Source organism: Cricetulus griseus, chromosome 5 (assembly GCF_003668045.3).
Source record: "Cricetulus griseus strain 17A/GY chromosome 5, alternate assembly CriGri-PICRH-1.0, whole genome shotgun sequence".
Taxonomy (NCBI): domain Eukaryota; kingdom Metazoa; phylum Chordata; class Mammalia; order Rodentia; family Cricetidae; genus Cricetulus; species Cricetulus griseus.
Genome location: NC_048598.1, coordinates 20,354,823 through 20,374,454, shown reverse-complemented (window position 1 = coordinate 20,374,454; position 19,632 = coordinate 20,354,823). Strand labels below are relative to the sequence as shown.

Sequence of the window (19,632 nt, the reverse complement as noted above, 5' to 3'; positions counted from 1 at the left end):
ACACCCTACTCAATCCTGGGGTAAGGCTCTTCCTGTACCTCCATTTACCTTCCCAGTTTTTAAACTAACTAACCTAGGCAGAAAGTTTCCTACTGGATTACAAGTCTATGGCTGTTGAGTGGAGGTTGAGCTCTCATGGGTGGAGACCTGTGCAGCGGCTCCAAGGACTCAGCAGGTCCTTTAGCCCTCCTTCCTGCCTGCTGACCACCTTATCTTAAGCTTACCCGCATTCCACGAGGCTGGGAGGCTGCGCCTTTAAACCATCTCGGCCCTTGCCCCGCCCCTGGTCCGCCCCGTCTGAGGCGGGACCCTCCAGAAAACTCCAAGCCTGGTCGGGTCTTGAGCTCCACTCTGCACTGCAGCCCCTGACGTGCGTGAGCACTTGCCCATCCAGCTTGGACGGTGAGCAGGACTGAGGGACCAAGGAAGCGGGGTGGGAGTCGGGTGGGGGTATGTGTGGGGCCTGTAGAAAGCAAAAGCCAACACTTGATTATTGCTCCAGGGAGCGTAGGGGTTGTAGACTGGCAGCCAGCCGCAAGGGTCCGAACTGGGTGCCCCGCCCCGTGCTGTCAGGTCCGGTTCCCAAGCCTGGACTCTGCATTGTGGGGCAATTGAGTAAGGCGAGCCTTGCGGGTGCATAGACGGGGCGTCCTTCCCGACCCAAGGGGTCGGGTCCCAAGCCCCAGCAGACCGCTCCAGCGTCGAGTTGTTGGGGAAGAAGGAAGGAGGGAGTCCGACGTTCGCAGGCTGGCGTTGAGTGGCGGCGGGGACAGGGTCCTGGCGCGCGCCCCGGTGCGTCTGCACAGTCCCTGAATTTACCGTGCGACCCTTTTACTTCCTGGTCCGGGAGCACGTGTGAGCGCTGCCTGCCTTCTGTGTCCTCGAGACCGCCCTTTTGCGCCCCCTCCGCCCCGCTAGTTTGCTTTTCTGGGTACTTGGGTTCACCACCTGGGGTCACGGGTCTCCGTGCGTTGCTTGCACAGTGGCCTGGTCGTCTGTGAACCCCTATCCCTCTCTTGGAGTGCCTTTGACCTCGGACATCTCCAGGCTGCAGCCCTGACTGCACTCGGATGTGTCCTGTCTGGAGGGGTTGGCCGCTGTCCAAGCTCTCCTACCCTAGCTTGAGCCCCGCTGCCTCCTCCCGTGCCCCCTGCTGCTGGGAAAGCTGGTGGTGGCCGCGGGCGGGCGGGCGGGCTGCCCAGACCTGCGTCACCCCAGTGGCGGGAGGGCGGTGGGTGACTCATCCGCAGTAACGGCCCAGGGTGTGGCCGTGGGGGTGGGGGCGGCGGCTGGAGGGGCTGAACCTGCAGACCGGAAGTAGATTGCCTCCTTGCTGGGCTCTGCAGGCCTCCCCGTGTTCCTATGGGAGAGGTTCTGGAACTCTAGGTGTCGTGGAGCAAAAGCAGCGGTGATGAAAAGCGGAGGTGCCATGTAGGAGGCCTGTGGCTCGACGGCCTCCCCTTGTTCTCTCAGGGCAGTAGTCAGGGACAGCTCCTCATCTCCAAGCTCCTCCCAGTTTCTCCTTCCAGCCGTTCAGGGTACACCTCTGACGGCAGGGCAAGGTTGAGAGGGGTGAGCAGGGTGCTGCCGTCCCAGAGCCAGCAAATAATCTTTGACCTTGCAATCCCTTTGCGCGCCCATGACTTTACTGTCTATCCCCAGGGGATTGGCCCCTAGTCTGTCTTCACTCCATCACCTTGCTCGTCGAGATTTGCCAGGGGTGGGCTTTCTAGCTCAGAAGCGTCTTTCCTATCTGGGAAGTGTCTTCTAGACTTCTCCACCCACAAACTGCATGTGCCTTCCAGGACCTCCAAAGCTGCCTCCGGCTATCCCCTGAGAACTGATAGGATCCCTCATGCGCCTTTGCCCAGGGCCTCCCCACCCAAGCCTGTGTGGAGTGGGTGTTCCTGCCTGGGGGGCCCCCACCCTGCCTCCATTCTTATGTTTGGTACACAGAAGTCATGGCAACGGCCTCCACCCCCCCTCCTCTGCTCCTGAGTAGGCCTTGCGGCTTCCTGTTTGTGGAGCTTAGCTTTCTCTTCTGCTCAGGACTCTAGGTGGTAAGGGGGCTGCCCCCTGGTGGGGGGAGGGTCTTCCCCAAGGTATCCCCTTAACCACAGTGCTGCCACTGGCCTTCTGCCTACCCATGTGGCATTTCTGCTTCAGAACAGTCCCGACTCACAAGTGAGTTGGGAAGTTCCCAGTGTTCCATCTGCACAATGAGAGGAGAGTCCCCTTGTCTTCCCAGTAAATACTCAGTCACAGTCAGGAGTCCCAAAGTCCGACCCTTCCCAACTTGGTGTTCCCCTTGCCTTCAGCATTGACGACAAATGGGGTGAGGTAAGCTGCCAGCCGTGGTTTGGGTGGAGCTCAGGGTTGGAAGGCCTTTTGTGGCCCCTCCTTCTTTCCCAGTTATTGTATGGAACCTTGTAGGCCTGAGTGAGGATTGTTCCCAGGACTACAGTCAGCTCTGGAGTTCTCCACTGCCAGCCCACCATGTAGGCTGTCCAGCTGTTGTCTTCACGTGGGATACCCAGTTTTGGGCATGTTCCACACCTGTGTTACAGCTGGGCAGATGTCTTTAGCCCACACCAGAAGGAGACTTGCTATTTTCTCTTTCTGAGGGAGGGCTGGGGTCTGTCTCCTGGGTGTAACTAGGGCGGGTCTCTCCAGCTGCAGCAGCCACAACCCATCAGCTGTCTGCCTGCCTGAGGGGGTAGGGAGAGACACAGCTGCTGGCCTGGCTGGGATAACCTCTTCTGAGAACTCCACCCCGTGGCTCTGCCACTTTGGGGTTCTGGGGTCGTGGCCTCAGAGTGGAACAGAGAGACACTGCTGGAGGCCAACCTCCTCGACAGCTGTGTCCAGGCTCCAGAGCCAGGGGAGGGCCCCTCAGTAGTCACCTATCCAGAGGTAGATCTGGGGCAGGGGACACTGGCAGGGTCTGTCTTTGGACTCCCTTCTTAACCCTGGTATCTGGATTAATCATTCTCTTGCCCTTTTTTTACTTGTGCCCAGGCTTTAGACTCATTGGCTCCTTGGAAACAGCCCCAAGAGAAACTGTTCCAGAAGAGAGGTCTAGAAATTGGGTTGGGAAAGAGGATTGCTTGTGATAGGAGCCTTTAGCCCCCTCCTTCTCCTACCCTGTCTTCTAGTTACAACACGAAGCTTGGATAGACTGGGAGCTGAGTAGCTGCAGCTGAACTTGTGAGGGCAAGGATGCTGCCCTCCCTGCCCCCCCCCCCCCCCCCCCCGCCCTTTTCTGCCTAGGCTGCAGCCTCTGCACTCCTACCTGCCTTCATCAAGCTGGTTGTGTGTGTGTGGCCTGTGGTGTGATGTAGGTCGGGACCCAGCCTGACATTTATCTGGTCTGGCTGGGGGAAGTCTCCTAATGGAGTTTAAAAATAGCTGATTTATGGGGAAGGTCCTGCCGGAAATGTGTAGCTGGATAACCCAGGGCAGAAAGGGGCAGCCATGTTGAAGGGTGGGGGAGGGGGCTGACCCAGCACACAACCTCTGCCCAGACATTATTGGAGACAGCCTGGCTTCTTGCATTTTGGCAGAGCCCCAGAGCCCATTGTGGGGGTGGTGGGAGTGTTTAACCTGGGGTGCATGAGAGAGGGAGCCAGAATGACTTCATCCCTTAAGTCTGACCTGGCCTACAGCCAGATGTGGGCTCCCTGCCTCTCTTTGAATGGAGGCTCTTGTCCTGGGGACACCAGCTTTTTGGCTGTTAGAGATGGCCGGCTCTATTTCTGACCAGAGAGAAGGACCCGGAAGCAGGGGCTGGGAGCACCAAGTGAAGGACAGTGCCCCCGCTCTGTTCCTGGCTCCCTTGCGAATCAGCAGCAGGTCCAGTACTTGCTCTCTAGGTTCCTGGGTGTGGGACCTGTCACTAAAGTGGTGGGTGGGGCAGGCTGCCCACAGTGAAATGCCGCCACCTCAGGCCTGTGGTCAGAAGCTCCCAGTCCTCCCTAACCAAGGTCCTCAAGGAAAGTTAAACCCAGCTGTGCCCGCTGCCACCGTCCTTTCTCTCTCCAGGTGTCCCTGAAAATAAGGTCCAAGGCTCTAGATTAATTTCCCATTTCTGCTGTAACAAACTATGAACTTAGGGACACACAGGCTGCTCTGATGGTTGGCGGTGGGGGGGGGGTTGTCACTGGAGGAGGTCCAGTTGCTGGCGGGACTGCATTCACGGGGGCTGGGGAGCTAGCGGAGAATCCATTTTCTTTTCTTTTCTGGCGTCTGGGGTCATTGCTTGGTTCATGACTCTGCGCGATACACACTCTTCCTTCCCCCCTCCCATTCTGCCTTCCTCTTTCATTCAGTGAAAATGAGAACACTTGTGATGCTACTGGGCCCACCTGGCTGATGCTTGGCAATCACTCCTTCCATACTTAAAAAAAAAAAACAAAAAAAACAACTAAGTAAGGTGATATGTCTCCCAGTTCTGGGAATTAGTACACGGACGCCTTTGGTGGTGAGAGTAAGAGTAAAGAAGGAGGCGGGGGGGGGGGGGGGCTTTGGTCTGTCTGTCACCACGATGCCTAGAAGGGAGGGAAAAGAATGTGTTTTGATTGCTAGCTTTCTCACAGGAAGTTCCCTTTGCCTGCTAAAATGTGGTCTTACCTTTTCCAGCCAGCCCACCCAGACTGCTTCTGTCCCTCTGCTCTGTTAATTCCTGTAACATGATTGGAACTGTGCAGCTTAGTGGTCAGAGTGTACACTGTTTACACTGTCTCCTTCACACCCTGTGTCCCCTTGATGGCACTGGGGATAGCATAGGGCCGGACTTCATTCTCTTCTACAATTCCTACTACAAACAGTAGATGCTCACTTAAAAACCTAGCGGTTGGGGCTGGAGAGATGGCTCAGAGGTTGAGAGCGCCGGCTGCTCTTCCAGAGGTCCTGAGTTCAATTCCCAGCAACCACATGGTGGCTCACAACCATCTGTAATGAAATCTGGTGTCCTCTTCTGGCATGCAAGCATACATGCAGACAGAACACTGTATGCATAATAAATAAATAAATCTAAAAAGATTGATTTGATTGATTTTATATAAAAAAAAACTTATTGGTTTCTAGAGGCTTGTTCCACTCACTCCCTTTCTTGGCACAGGTTTCCCATATGCTCTGTATTCTCATTTCCTGAATCATTTTTCAAAGGCTCTAAAGGACAGGGTTGCAGGCTAGACTGACCAACTTGCCTTTGTCAGGCTTCATTCCTCCCAACCAAGAGCTGAACCCAAAGCATTTCCCCTGTCCTCTATTCCAGTGGATCCTAGGCTTCATTCTAGATGTAAACCATTCATTTAAGTGATGTTTAGTATCTGTAGCCTCATCCCGGCCAGAGTTCAGAGCCCTGCTGTGCTAGGTCCTGGGCAGGGATTCATTCTCTGGCCCTCAAGGGCACCCTTTGTATTGTAGAATGTTGACCGTGGGCCTGGTTATATCCTCTCCATAGCTCTTCACCGTCACCACAGCTGTCAGAATGGCCAACCGGGGACCTGCATACGGCCTGAGCCGAGAGGTGCAACAGAAGATTGAGAAGCAATACGATGGGGACCTGGAGCAGATCCTGATCCAATGGATTACCACGCAGTGCCGCAAGCCTGTGGACCGGCCCCAGCCTGGGCGTGAGAACTTCCATAACTGGCTCAAAGATGGCACGGTGAGAGCTAGGTGGGAGGTGCAGGGAGGGCAGGGCTGATGCTAGGAGAGATCAGAGACTGTGTAACCCACGGAAGAGAAGAAAGAGCACGCAGACCCGAGTTTGTCTTCAACCTGAGTATCTTCCTGGAGGCTGTTAGAGCCCCCATGCTTTCCTACCTACCCAAGGAGTAAAGGTCAGGGTGGATATGCCTCTTGCAACAGAAGCTCATAGGTGCTGGTAGAACAGCTGGCCAGTGATTCTGGAGTAGCAAGGAAAGACTAAACACTGGGTCTTCATCTGGGTTCAGAGGCAGAAGGGACCTTGAGGCTCACGGCAGGAAGGCATCTCTCTAGTTCACTGTCTTTGGTGTTCACTGTCTTTGGTGCTCTGATCTTTACCAAGCATGGCCTCACCTCCTCCAGGTGCTGTGTGAGCTCATCAATTCACTATACCCTGAGGGGCAGGCCCCAGTTAAGAAGATCCAGGCCTCCACAATGGCCTTCAAGCAGATGGAGCAGATCTCTCAGTTCCTGCAGGCTGCTGAGCGCTATGGCATTAACACCACTGACATCTTCCAAACTGTGGATCTCTGGGAAGGTGGGCCAGGGCCCAGGACTGTTACCTAGGAGATGGGGGGGGGTGTTGGCTGGGCATCTTTACCAAAGAAAACCGATAAGTGGTGTGTGTGTGTGTGTGTGTGTGTGTGTGTGTGTGTGTGTGTGTGTATGCATTTATATGTTCGATGGAGGATGGGCCATACTTCAGGTTAGATGAGAACAACAAATGAAGACTTTGGGATGCTAAGTCTGTAGACTTAGTGACAGGTAGAATCCTGGAATCCAGTACCCTTCCTTCCACTCAGACAACATAATTGTTTTTCTTCCAGCAAAGAACATGGCTTGTGTGCAGCGGACACTAATGAACCTGGGTGGGCTGGCAGTAGCCAGGAATGATGGGCTCTTCTCTGGGGATCCCAACTGGTTTCCTAAGTAAGTATCTGCTGGTTCAGTATTCTTGCCCATTCCTGTCTGTAGAAAATAAATGATGTCGCCATAGAACCAGCTATTACACAGCATCTTTAGAACTCCGGAAGGTGGGAGGTGGGGGCAGTGGCGATGACTGTCCTTTTGGAGAGACAAAGAGGTGCTTCTAGGCAGCTCAGAGGTCTCAAAGGCAGAGTGGGTATCAGCTTACATGTTCAGGGAAGAATTTACTGGCCTCTGACCGTCTCCTAATCAGTACTCCCTTGCCACCCCAGGAAGTCCAAGGAGAACCCCCGGAACTTCTCAGACAACCAGTTGCAAGAAGGCAAGAATGTGATTGGGCTACAGATGGGCACCAACCGTGGAGCATCTCAGGCAGGCATGACTGGCTATGGGATGCCACGCCAGATCCTCTGATCAGACATCCCCCCCATCCTGCCCCTGCCCTCCATGAATGGTTAATATATATGTATATATATGTTTTAGCAGTGACATTCCCTGAGAGCCCCTGGATCTCTAAGCTCCCCTCTGCCAGGGTGGGGTCCAAGCTATCTTGTCACCTCTGGCAGTGCCCGATGATTCTCTCTCTCTCTCTGGGCTTACTAATACATTCCTTCAACACAGCCATCAAAACTGGACCAACTTTCCCCTGGGACCAAAGCCTTCTTCCCCCAGCATGCTTCTCTTTTCCTAAGCTCTGTGCTTTTCAGTCCATTCCTTGGCTAGAAGTCAGAGATGCTGCCCTGTGGCCCCGTGCCGCACTGACCCTCCTACAAGTATGCCTCTCTTACAGCTGTGGCTGTAGGGACTTAATTTATAGGGCGGGACCTGTGGCTGTCGCTCCAGCCACAGCTGGGCTGTACTTAGCACACATCTGGGCAGCTTTCCCCAGCAGAGGCCCTTTTGGCTTCTTATTTTCCATTCCTCTCACTGTGGCTAAGGGGTGGGGCCTCGGAGACAGAGGTGGGAGAGCTGCCCACCATGGTCTGGGGCTTGAGGAACATGAGTTTGCTGATTTTCAATAAAGAATCTCATTCTTTTTTGGATGGAGTCAGGCTGTGTCTAGGGCCACTGTGCCCACTCCGGGGAGGGAGTCATACCAGACCAAGAGTGAGGGCAGAGATGAAAGGTTGCAGGGCTGAGCCCTGTCATTCTGTTCAGGGGAGCACAGGTTGGGATTAAGAAGAGACAGGACCTCACTTGGGGTAGGAGCCTTAATGCAGCTTATGTAGGCTGCGTTTGCAGGACGGGAGAACTCTATTTCTCAGTGAATTGGGCAAATGGTCTGCTACCTCTGGCTGAGTCTTGACAAGGACAGACTTAACCAAACAGGAGGCCCTTAAGGCAGACAAGGGGCAAGATGGCCCATGTTGGAGTAGGCTTTTCCAGCGTGGGGGCTGAAGATGAGGTCACAGTGACTGGATAGAACCAAAGGCTGGGAAATTAGCAAAATGAGTTAGTTGCCTGTGGAGATGCCTAGTCCTTTGACGCCAAGCACCTGTGAGCTGCATTCCAGGGAGCGAGCACCTTGAGGCCTCTAGACTTTGGCCTTGTATGAGATAATCAACTTGGGGTCACTCTGTCCTCAGCACAACCCAGGAATGAATGCTTGCAGCCTGAAGACCTCCCATTATCTCAAGGCTTCCTATGCTGGCTGTGTGCTTTCCCACAGAGAACCCGAGGGACTCTAGGGCAGCTAATGCTTGAGCCCTGTCTACCCTCACTAGCCAGTCTCAGGGCCATAGTCTCCGATGTCCCTCTCCCTCTTTCTGTTTTGGTACTACCTATCTGTTTCAGTGCAGAAAGCCACAACACTGTGCCTGAGACCCAGATAATACAGCAGTTTGGAACCAAAGAGCTTTTGTCTCGCACTCCTTCCCCGCCTCACTGTGGCAGTCTCTTCCTAGAAACACCTACTGTGTGCCAGACACCATGCCATAGCTATCAGCCTCACGGCTTTCAACCTTATCCCGACACCTCACTATGGAAGAGATAGCATTTTCTTGCTTGCTGCACTCTCAGGGACTGTGGTACAGATAAGATAGGCTGAAGCCTCTGTATAAATCTCCTGGGGGTTAGCTGTCACTCCTTTATCTCTTTTTCAGGAAGGCTTTGTGGACTGCCAGTGTGAGAGAGTGATGTCATTGCAGAGAAAACACTGAATTCACTGATTTTTTTTTTTTTTAAACATCCTTCCCTGATTTAACTATTTAGAACTACAAATCGTCAACACTGCAATTTTCTGGGATGTGATCCGGCTCAGCATTACGCTGCCTGGTCCCAGAAGACTCTTATAGAAGTCCATTCTCTAGGTCTCACAAAGGGCAAGAGACTTAGCTAAGGCCACCTAGCTGTCACAAGAAGGAGCAGGTATTTGAGCCCTAAGTCAACCTAGCTGATGGTGTGGTTCATTCAGCCTGTGCTGTTACGGGCTCAGCCACAAGTGGAGATGTGGAGGGACTGGGGAGTGAATGAAGGTGGGATCATGGGATGCTGTTTCTCATCCTGTAAACTAGAGAGGATGACTTCTCCCAAGGCTCCTGTGAAGGTTGTGTAAGCCCAGAACGGAAAGGACTTGAATGGTAAATGCTTGTAAAGGCCCAAGAAATGGATGGGAGGGGATAAAAGGTAGGCTGTGTGTGCACAGTGAACTGGGAGATTGCTGATGCCCTTTGGTTCTTCAGACCATCACCACTGTACTGATGAATGTGATCAAAGAAGCCTCGCCTGGCCCTATCTCACTCTCTAGAGTGACATTTCCAAGGCAGACACCAGTGGGGTCCAAGGCATGACCATTTTTCCTTCTTTCCTTCTGGCTGTGATCTCCAACTGCCAAGCTTGGAAAGGAATCTCAATATCTCTTAATCCATCTCAGTAGACATTCAAATCTGTCCTAGTTAGTGTGTGTGTGTGTGTGTGTGTGTGTGTGTGTGTGTGTGTGTGTGTGAACTAAACACAAATGAGTTATTTGGGAAGAGGAATGTCATTGAGAAAATGCATCCATTAGATTGGCCTACAGGAGGGCCAGTGTGGGAGGGCCCAGCCCACAATGGGCAGGTGGTCCTGGGTGATAATAGAAAACAGCTTAAACAAGGCATGAAGAATGAGTCAGTAAGCAGTGCTCCTCTATGGCTTCTGCTTCAGCTCCTGCCTACAGATTCCTGCCTTGAGTTCCTGTCCTGACTCCCCACAGTGGACTGTGACTTAGGACGTGTAAAACAAATAAATCTTTTTCTTGCCAAGTTGCTTTTGGTCCTGGTATCTTTATTACAGCAACAGAGAACAACTAAGACAAAACCCTTTGGGGACTAACATCTTAAGATCTTGTATCATTTTCTGTTTGTTTGCTTTTTGGCTTTTGGTCCAAGCTGGGTCAGTTTCACTCCAGATTTGGCTCTTCTAATTTTTCCTGGCACCCTTTCAAGTCCTGGAGTCCAGAATGGGTCCCAACCCTGGACCCTCCTTGCAGTATCAGTTACAAAACACATACAGAAAGCCACAAAGAATGGGGACCAGGAGATGACAAGCAAAGGGGACATTGTACAAAGGAGCTGTTTCTCCTGGAGGGTTCAGCTACCTAAAACAATCTCCTTGGAGGTCTTTCCATGGTTTGCTCTTTTTATCTCCTCAAAGCTTTGTTCAAATAGCACCATTCCTGACCACCCTACTTAAAATTGCACACCACCTCAGCCCGCATATCCCCCCCCTCGCCTTTTGTACTGCCATTTATGACTGCTGGAGAGCCAATATGTTTTACTTACTCATTCTCAGCCTCCGCCCATGGAGTCTACACGGCACGGGGGCAGGGTTTTATTGGTTTTGTTCATGTAGAGTGGTGCTACAGGTGCTGGATAAATATTTGTTAGATGAATAAACGAACGACTGTCATATCACCTGCTTGCTCTCAAATCCCCTTGCCTAGTGAGATAGTGCCCAGCCAGCCCAGGGCCACAGCAAGCGACTCAGCCTCTCATCAGATCTGAGATGGAACCAAGCTCATTTTATCAGCTCCCGCGCTTCCCTTGTGCTAATTTTCACAAAGCGAACCCCAAGCAGCTTCACTCCCTACAGCCAGAGAAGCCGCCAAGTGGATGGAGGGTAGTGTATGTGAGCAAATGGAAGGAGGACTGAGGGTTTGGGATGGGGGTGGGGGGGTGGGGAGTGGGAGGAGCACGGGAAGAAGGTGGCAGAGTCAACTTTCCTTCCTTCCTTCGCCTTCATCCATGAAGTGGAAAATCACTGGAAGTGTAGAAAAGTGGGCGTGGCCCTTGGTAGCCAATAGAATTAGAGAAGGGCGGGGTGGATGGGCGGGAAGGAGGGTTTCAGAAGCTCCGCCCAGTTTGGCTTGCCTGTGAGGAAAACTAAAGGTCTGAGCTGTCCCTGAGTGAGTGTGTACCCAGGTGTGTGAGGACTGACTAGACCGAGACTCAGGGGCCCCAGGTGGGAGAGATGAATCTGCGTGAAGAGACTGACTTTGCGTGTCTGTCTGCCCCGGGTGGAGGATAAAGGGTGGGTAGAGCTGTTGGTCCTGTGTGCGTAGGCATCTGTGTGTTTGTCCACCTTGGAGAACAATAGGCGTCATTCCTGCCCCTATTGCTGTTTGAGAACTTGGCAAGGGGCCCAAGGAACAGTGGAACAGGGAGAAGGCTGGGTAATAGGACCCTAGGGAAGGAAACAATAAAGAGCCTGGATTAAATTTGTTGAAGAAAGGGCTAAAAGAATGAATTAGCAACTGTCACTTTGCAAAGAAGCAGGGTTTAGTCCCAGTGGCTGGGGAGGAGGGTTACAGAAAAATGCCCTAAAGTTGCATCTACAGAAATTTAGGTTAGACAAAGAAAAATGATACTCTTGCTTCTAAAGGTTATTAGCCTCTGGAATCTCTCAAGGGTCAGAAGGAATGTCTTCAATAAATAGGACAAATCTCACTTCTTAATGGAGGAAAATGGGCAGTTCTGCCTGGAAAGCTCAGATACACTCCCTTTCTTTCATGTGTGTGTGTTTCAACACTTACTGCACTTACTGAGGTTCTGTTTCAGACCTCGCAGGGTAAATTATTGATACATGACCTCTTTGCTCAAAGACTATGTGGTCCTGAAGGGAAATAATATATGGATGTGAGCTGTGGTGATTCTCGAAGCCAGTGACACATGCCTGTGAGGAATGCATGGGACTCTATGGGAGGGCTGTCTTGTCAACTCCTCAATACCCTGGTGAATCCCTGAATGCCATGAGGATCAGAGGTCACCTATACCAGGAATTTTCTGCCCCCTCCCATCTGCCCAAGGGAATACAGGAGCCTATCGGGAAGACTTGGAATAATGAGGAGTCACTGGTTTTGTGATCAGGGGTCAAGTGTCTGTTCATGGAGTGTCTTTCCTTCTTTGGGATGGATACAGTCAAAGAGGCATACGGGTGAGAACCAGGGTTGGCAGGAGCACCCAGGTCAATATCACCTGAAGTGGGTGTGGAGAGGTGACAGAGACATCTCATCCGACACCGGGCTGTCATTCTACTCCATTTTTGGTAGAAGTCGACTTTTTTTGTTTTGTTTTGTTTTTTTGTTTTTCGAGACACGGTTTCTCTGTGTAGCTTTGGAGCCTATCCTGGCACTCGCTCTGGAGACCAGGCTGGCCTCGAACTCACAGAGATCCTCCTGCCTCTGCCTCTCCAGTGCTGGGATTAAAGGTGTGCGCCTCGAAGTTGACTTTTTAGTTGGTTTTCCAGTAGGGAAGCTGGTTTTCTAGTGACAGGAGCATGACGATGGTGGTGACATCCACTTATCCTCTTTGCTACACACTATGCTAGGAGCTCTATGTTTTAGATTTATTCTTTTTTGTTTGTTTGTTCTTCGAGACAGGGTTTCTCTGTATTGTTTTGAAGGTTGTCCTGGAACTCACTCTGTAGACCAGGCTGGCCTGGAACTCATAGAGATCTGCCTGCCTCTGCCTCCCAAGTGCTGGGATTGAAGGCGTGCGCCACCGCTGTCCGTGGATTTATTCTTTCATTATTTCAAAAAGCAATCCTTGAACATCTTTTCAAGGTTGTGGTACCTGCTGCCTTCTGGGGTGGGGGCTCTGAAACTAACAAGACAAGTAATTTCTGCTCTCCAGAAAGGGGAAGAAAAGCAAGGAGACAGTTATAAAGCATGTCTTGTGACATTATAAGAGGGCCTAGGTCTTAGAGGGATCTCCAGGATGGGGGCCATGGCCTATCATCACCATCACCGTCATTATCATGCTTTTACCACACACTGAGCCACATTTCCCTACCAGAAAACCAGTTAAAAAATTGGATCCTACCATACACCTTCCATGAGGCTGGGAAGACGGTGACACATGAAGATGCAAGGATGGTTGGAACCATATGGGGTGGCCAGGGATGGTGAGGCTTCCTAGGCACGATGTGATAAGCGCCCTGGCAGAGGTGAAGCTATGCTGAACTGGACTATAAATCTTTGAATTTAGAGACGATGCTAAGAAATGTGATTGAGAAGGGAAGTGAGGATCAGGTCATCAGAGGAGCTTCAAAGAAGCCACTGGATTCTTTCCCTGGAGACAGGGTCTTCTGTGGTTGGCTTTGAACTTGTGGCAGTCTTCCTGCCTCTGCCTATGGCATGCTGGGGTTCAGGTGTTTGCCACCATACCTCATGACTGAGTGATGCCGAGCCAGAGTTGTAAACTGTGTCTTGTTCAGAAAGTTCTATGAGGCTGCAAGGCAAAGAATGGCCTAAAATAGGAAAAGGACCACTGCAGTGGCTCAGGCTGAAGTGACAGTGGCCTGGGTTAAGGGTAGGGCAATGAGGACTGGAAGAAGATAATGAAGCTGTTTGTGACTCTTATTGACAGTGTAACATGGAGGAGAGAGGAAGGGGTTAGGAAAGACATTGTTTAGATGGAGTAATTCATGTGCCAGCTGAGAAATCCACGAAGAGAGGACACTAACATAGAATACGAATCCTTCCCATTTTACAGAGGAGAACACTTAAGCTCTAAGAGTAACTAGCCCAGCCAAACTAATGGATCAACTGAAACCTAAACTCTAGATAGCAGAAGTCCAAGCTACTGCTCACCCTGTTGTGGGGTTTTGTGGGGTTCCCCTGTGAAATGACTGACCCTGAAGAAGGGTTCAGCCTACAGCTGGCTCGAGCTGTGGTTTTCCTGTGAGTGGAGTTCAGGGCCACAGTGGAGGAAGGGAGAGGTCAGGCTTGGCAAGAGGTACAGGAAGTTCAGCTCTGCGGCAGCCACCTCTCTAGTTAAATGGAGATCTGGCTGCTTTGGAGAGGAACCGACAAGAGCGCCTGAGGCGCAGCCCCTGGATTCTGCTTCTGCAGGTTTCCTGCTCAAGGCAGCCTGACCTTCGTCGACCTCCCTCAGATAGCCCCATTTTTACCTCCAGTGACAGAAACTACTGCGACCACCGAGACAATACCCAAGGGGTGTGCTTTCAAGACATTTTTGGATATTTATTGGTCCCAGAGAGGTTTGTCACCTCCTGGTAAGGCTTTAATATTTTCATATCCTTTGAGAGAATAGAAAAGCCAAAGCTTAGGGAGTGTGAGTGATTTGCCTGGAGTCCTAGGGTTCCTGAGAGCAGAAAGAGTAACTAGCCCATTACTTATAAGCATACATTACTTATCTTCCCTTGGCTCCTGGTTCTCAGAACCAGAAAGTGTTGCAGCCAGAAGGAGCTCAGAGTTCAGGAGTTTGAACTGGTTCTGCATGAACTAGAATCCCAGGTTTTTAGACTCCTGTCAGTCAGTTGATATTCATAGTCAGACACCCATGGAGCTGGTGCTGGCTATAGACTTCAGGGAACACAGGATTCTCTTAACCTGGCCATCATGAGCTCCAACCTGTTAAACACATCCCATTCTCTAAGAGACATCCTCACACTCCAGCATGGAACTCAATGGGACGCTAGTGAGAAATGCAGATTCCAGCAGACTTATTAGAGCTATCGACACAGAACCTGGGTGGAGATTAAATTGCATCTCAAATGCAGTATATCCTAGAAGACTGGAAAAAATTTCTCTAACAAGAAAACCGAGGTCTTGGAAGAGTTCTGGCCTGAGCCGGGAACAGTTCTTGTCCCTACCCCCTCAACCCCAGCTCTGTTTGGTGACTGTGGTGGGGTTGCCAGGGGAACCAGCCTGAGCAACTTCCTGACTTTGGAGTTTTTTTTTCCCCTCCTTGGCCTTATCTCAGCATCCGCCACCCAGTCCAGGGCTGTGTGCTGGTCACGTAGGAGGGGACGCTGGTGCCAGGCATGTCCAGGACACCAAGGGAACATTGGCCCAAGTACTGGGTGGGTAGGAGGGAGGTGCTGTGGAGTTCAAGAAGTCTGGGAGGGTGGTTAGGGGCACAGTTTCATTAATGTCTTTCTCTGGGAGGTACCTGACTAACCAGGGTCTCTCTGTGTCCTAACTCTGATGTCTCAACTCTTCTTTCACCATCCCCTCTGCTGTATGCCCCTCTCTCTCCTCTGTAGACTCAAAGTCTCCAGCCCCAAGGACTCCCAGTGGTCCCTACTTCCACCCCACACTGACATCCCTGCCCCCACAGTTCTGTGCACTGTTATTCTTTCTGTTTGGTTTCAGATTGTGTCCCCCGTGTTTGTGTTTTAGTGTTTTAGGCTCTCTTCTCTCCCTGCCTCAGCTGGGTCTCTTGGGCAGTCGTTAAGAACAGGAAAGAGAAAGGGAGTTTTGAAGACAGATGGAAAGCAGTTAGCAATTTAAGTAAAGTAATTCGTGCGTTTAAGCATTTATTTATGTTTTGAGCCTTCCTTTGATTTCAAAAGAATTTAGGGTGGTTTGAAGAATTTAAGTGTTCCAGGAAAGGGGATGGTGACGCAGCTCTCTAGCCTCACCAAGCTTAGTAGAGAGGGTAAGATCCATTCCTGAGTCCTGATGTTTGTGCTATACCAAGGACAACCTCCCCCCCCCCCCGCAATGCGTGGCTGGGGGTAAGAAAATACTGCACACTGATTTTTGAGCTTGGTCTTATCTTCTTACTCCTCCCCGATCCCCCAGGGTGGGGGCTATTATCCTTTCCCAAGAGGAAACCAGGCCCAGGCCAGGGTCAAGCCTTGGGAGACTCTAAAATCATAGTTGTCCTTTTCCATTCTGTTCCCCCAGGGAACACAGCATGGGAGAGCTTCCTCCAGGCCCTCCAAGATGGGATTTTGGCTGGAAACCAGACTCAGAAGAAACAGCTTCTCTACTGAGGAACAACTGGATACCTCTAAAATGGAAACAAAGGCTAGCGAAGGTGACAGGACAGGTCCAGAGGATGGAGGTGACTCTTGGCCACAACAACTCCCGAGTCCGAGTATAGGAGTCCAGAAAGACTCCGTGCAGGAGAGCCGTAAGCAAGGTACACAAACCCTCTACAGGAACGTGGAGTTCCATGCCCAGCTGCCCCATCCAGTTTCCTTCCTCGCCTAGCTTCAGAGTGTGTCACCCTAGTGCTGGGAGGCCAGGTTCCTCCGTGCATTTCAGAGAGGCCAGAGGAAGGGGAGGACAAAAAGTAGCAGAGCATCAGTCTCCCTTCTCACTGCTTAGACAGGAGACACGCTCCAGTGAGAAGCCAGACTTTAATAGTACTGCTGGACCATGTTTCCCAGGCTCCAGCTAAACGTGCTTATTCATCAGAGTCAAACTTCCTAGATCTCCCGCCTCAGCCAGTGTGGGGAGCATCCCAAGGTGCCTGGCCAGTCACCCTTCAAGGCTCCAAGGGGTCAGAAGGCTGTTCCAGGGCCAAGTCCAAACCAGAACTGACAGGCTGTGCTCCAGGCTCTTGCCTCCACCAGTCTCCTGGATCCTGACCGCTGGCTAGCAACCTGGGCCTTAGTGTGGGGCTTCCCTGTGAGAGATGTCATGGTTGGGAGGGTCAGGCAGCCTGAGGTGGGGTCAGGTTGAGTGGAACAGTACCCCCCCCTTCTCATAGCTCTCATCTGGGGACTTGCTGGACAGTGAGGACATGATGAAAATGGGACAGAGAGAGCAGAGGAGAGCAACAAACAAACAAACAAAAGAATGCTTATGGGGGAAGGTGGAAGGGAAAGGACTCCAAAGATGAGCAGGTGGCCACAGCTGGAAGAAGAGAAGGCTGTAGAGGGATGAGTGAATGGGAGGGGCTGGTGGAGGGAGGTAATGGTCTGAACCCTTACTAGACAAGGATAGGATACTGCTGTGCTTTGGAGCCAAGCTCTGCTGGGAAAGAGAAGAAGAAAAATAAAAAGAGTGTTGTGAGGCCTGAAGCTTTTTGGAAGCCCCAATGGAGCAATCTGAAATTATATTATTATTATTATTATTATTATTATTATTATTATTTTATTATTATTATTATTTTGTTTTTTCGAGACAGGGTTTCTCTGTATATTGAAATTATTAATCCAAAATTGAACACAGAACCAAACCCTTGGAATAATAAACGAAGCTGGAATAATTATAAGCTCTAAGCATTCTGGAAAATGTCACAAAACAATCTCCACCCCAGGAGTAATATGTTTTGCGCATGGCCTTTCGCCCCCTCTCTTAGCCTCTCACCTGATCATGATTTTCTAGCCTGAGCAAGACAACCCAGTCTTCCCTGGGATGTGGACTGATCAGTATTTTTGTAATTATTGGTAGATTGGAATGTCTCACTTCACAGTTTGTTGTAGGCAAAATCACGTCAGTTTTTGTTGTTGTCAAATTTGGGAAAATTTGTACTAAATTTCTTTCTTATAGGAGTTGTAGGGTTTCAGAGCATTGTTCAGTAATTAATCTTAAGTGTCCTTTGAATTGATGATACTCATTAATCAGATTGTCGCTGGTCTCCTCTTGCCGTGCTAATATGGGTTTCATGCATTCTCTGTCAATGTCAGTGCTTTATATTAAGTCAACAAAAAATTTAACATTCTCCCAATGTTTGTAGCATTTCCCTCTTCTTGGTAAGTGGATTACTACACAACCTAAATTTAGTCTTCTTATTCCTTCAAATTTCATCCGTTCCTCTTTTGGAATTACTCTTTTTGCAGTATAATTTAAAAATTGTTTTAATTTGCTTCTCAATTTTAAAGTAATTCCTACCGATTTCAGGGCTTTTTTTTTTTTTCTTTCTATTTCTGCTTCATGAGATGTCCATTTTAAGTTAATTTGATGCCTTTTAATAGACACACTTAAAGATGTAAGAAGAAAATACAGTGTCCATATGTATCCAAATCAGAAATCTTTGAAATTTGACTTGCAGCTGGGGATTTAGGTCAGTGGTAGAGCACTTTCCTGGGATGCCTGAGGCCCTGAGTTGGATTCTCAGTTTAAGGAGATTTCTCAGTGGATAAAAGTACTAGCTGCAAAAGCTTGACCTACCTAAACTCGATCTCTGGATATCATAGTCCATGTTGGTATTCATGGTGCTCTTACATGGAGATGGAAGGCAGAGACAGGGGAATCACGCCAGCACCCCCCCAACAAAAATATCAGTCCAAAATGGGATGTCCTCATTAACCCCTTCCCCTTAGGGCACAGGGAACTATACAGAAGAGGAGGCTGAAAGACTGTAAGAGCTGGAGGGGATGGATGACACCAAGGAAACTGTCTTCCAGACACAACAAGACTGATGCACATATGAACCCAGAAGGCTGTGGCAGTAAACACAGGGCTTGCACAGGTCCAAGCCAAGTGGGGGAAATGGACATGAGCTCCCATCCCTAGCGAAGAAGCTGTCTGTAGTTGACAAGCACTGGTAAAGGAACAGTTAGTTTCTCCAGTGGAGTCTCATTGGGTATACAGACCACTCGAAAGGCCAGGCCCCACGTCCAGCAGTAGATGGCCAACACAGAATGGACTCAGTGGCATTTTTTTTCTTTTTGGTCTCATATTGCTTTGTCTGGACATTTTACCTCCTGACTGGTCTTTTGCTTATATGCTATGGTTTCTGATTTTTGTGGGTTTGTTGTTGTTGCTTTAAAACAGAGTTCCTGACTGTTCTGGAACTCTCTTTGTAGACCAGGATGACCTCAAACTCACTATCACCCAGCTATTTTTTGTTATTTATTTATTTATTGTGTGGGTTTGTGTGTGTCTGTATGTGTATGTGTTTCTCATGTTTTTCCTTTCTTCCTTTTTTCTTTTCCTTATGTACTAATTTTATTTGTTTTCTAAAGAGAGAGGACGAAGGTATGAAGTTGGAAGGGTGGGTGGGGAGGATCTGAGAGAAGATGAGAGGGGTAACTGTGGTCAGAACACATTGTATGAAAAAATATTTTCAGTATAAAAGAAGCTTCAAATAAAAACATAAATAAAATGGAGTTTAAAGCAGCATGCTCAATAAATTTCATTTTATTTTTCAAATCTTTGGAAACATATTGCAGGGCATGGAGAGATGGATCTGTGCTCTTCTTGAGGACCCAGTTTTGATTCCCAGCACCCACAGGGCAGATCCTAACGCTCTGTAACTTCAGTTCCAGGGGATCCAATGCCATCTTCTGGCCCCCAGGGGTACTGCAGGCATGTGCTACGCAAACAATTTAATCATTATACTCATGTACATAAAAATGATAGATAAGAAAAGTGTTCAAAAATTTAAGGAGCAAATATGTCACAGAGCCCTTAAAATACCCTTGTTATGCTTCACTGTTCGGTAGGCAGAATGAAGCACACCCTTCCAACCACAGTGCCCAGAGGTCCACCTCTTTATCCCCAGAACTTGTGAATATTCACCTTATATGGAAAAAGCAGCTTTTTGGAAATGATTAAGTTAAGGAGCCTGAGATGGGGTGGGGGTGGTCTTCAATGTTCTGGGTGGACAGAGTCCTGAAAAGTCAGAGAGCCTTTCCCAGCAGAGGAAGTGTGACTACTGCAGAGACAGTCCACAATGTTGCCTTTGTGGATAGTGGAAGAGGTCATGAGCCAAGGGAAAGGGGCAACCTGAGGAACACCAGAATCCCTAGGAAGAATGTATCCCTGTAAGGATAACTCTTTCTGCCAGCTGCCTGAGTTCTACCACCACTCTG

General features: G+C 50.0%; 1 protein-coding gene across 1 annotated transcript; it reads left to right on the top strand.

Annotated features, from left to right (window-relative positions):
- Positions 1-243: 243 nt before the first annotated feature.
- On the top strand, positions 244-7,686 carry Tagln2 (transgelin 2). Its single transcript, XM_027418940.2, has 5 exons — positions 244-402; positions 5,465-5,671; positions 6,076-6,250; positions 6,540-6,642; positions 6,912-7,686. The coding sequence occupies exons 2-5, from the start codon at positions 5,492-5,494 to the stop codon at positions 7,051-7,053; spliced, it is 600 nt and encodes a 199-aa protein (XP_027274741.1). The 5' UTR covers positions 244-402; positions 5,465-5,491; the 3' UTR covers positions 7,054-7,686.
- The last annotated feature ends 11,946 nt before the right edge of the window (positions 7,687-19,632 follow it).

What these genes read in the sequence shown, in the direction of transcription:
- Tagln2 (XM_027418940.2), top strand. Translation starts at nt 5,492, where the DNA reads ATGGCCAACCGGGGACCTGCATACGGCCTGAGCCGAGAGGTGCAACAG. An exon ending in AACTGTGGATCTCTGGGAAG is followed by an intron (nt 6,251 to 6,539) that starts GTGGGCCAGGGC and finishes TTTTTCTTCCAG; the next exon opens with CAAAGAACATGGCTTGTGTG. An exon ending in GATCCCAACTGGTTTCCTAA is followed by an intron (nt 6,643 to 6,911) that starts GTAAGTATCTGC and finishes TTGCCACCCCAG; the next exon opens with GAAGTCCAAGGAGAACCCCC.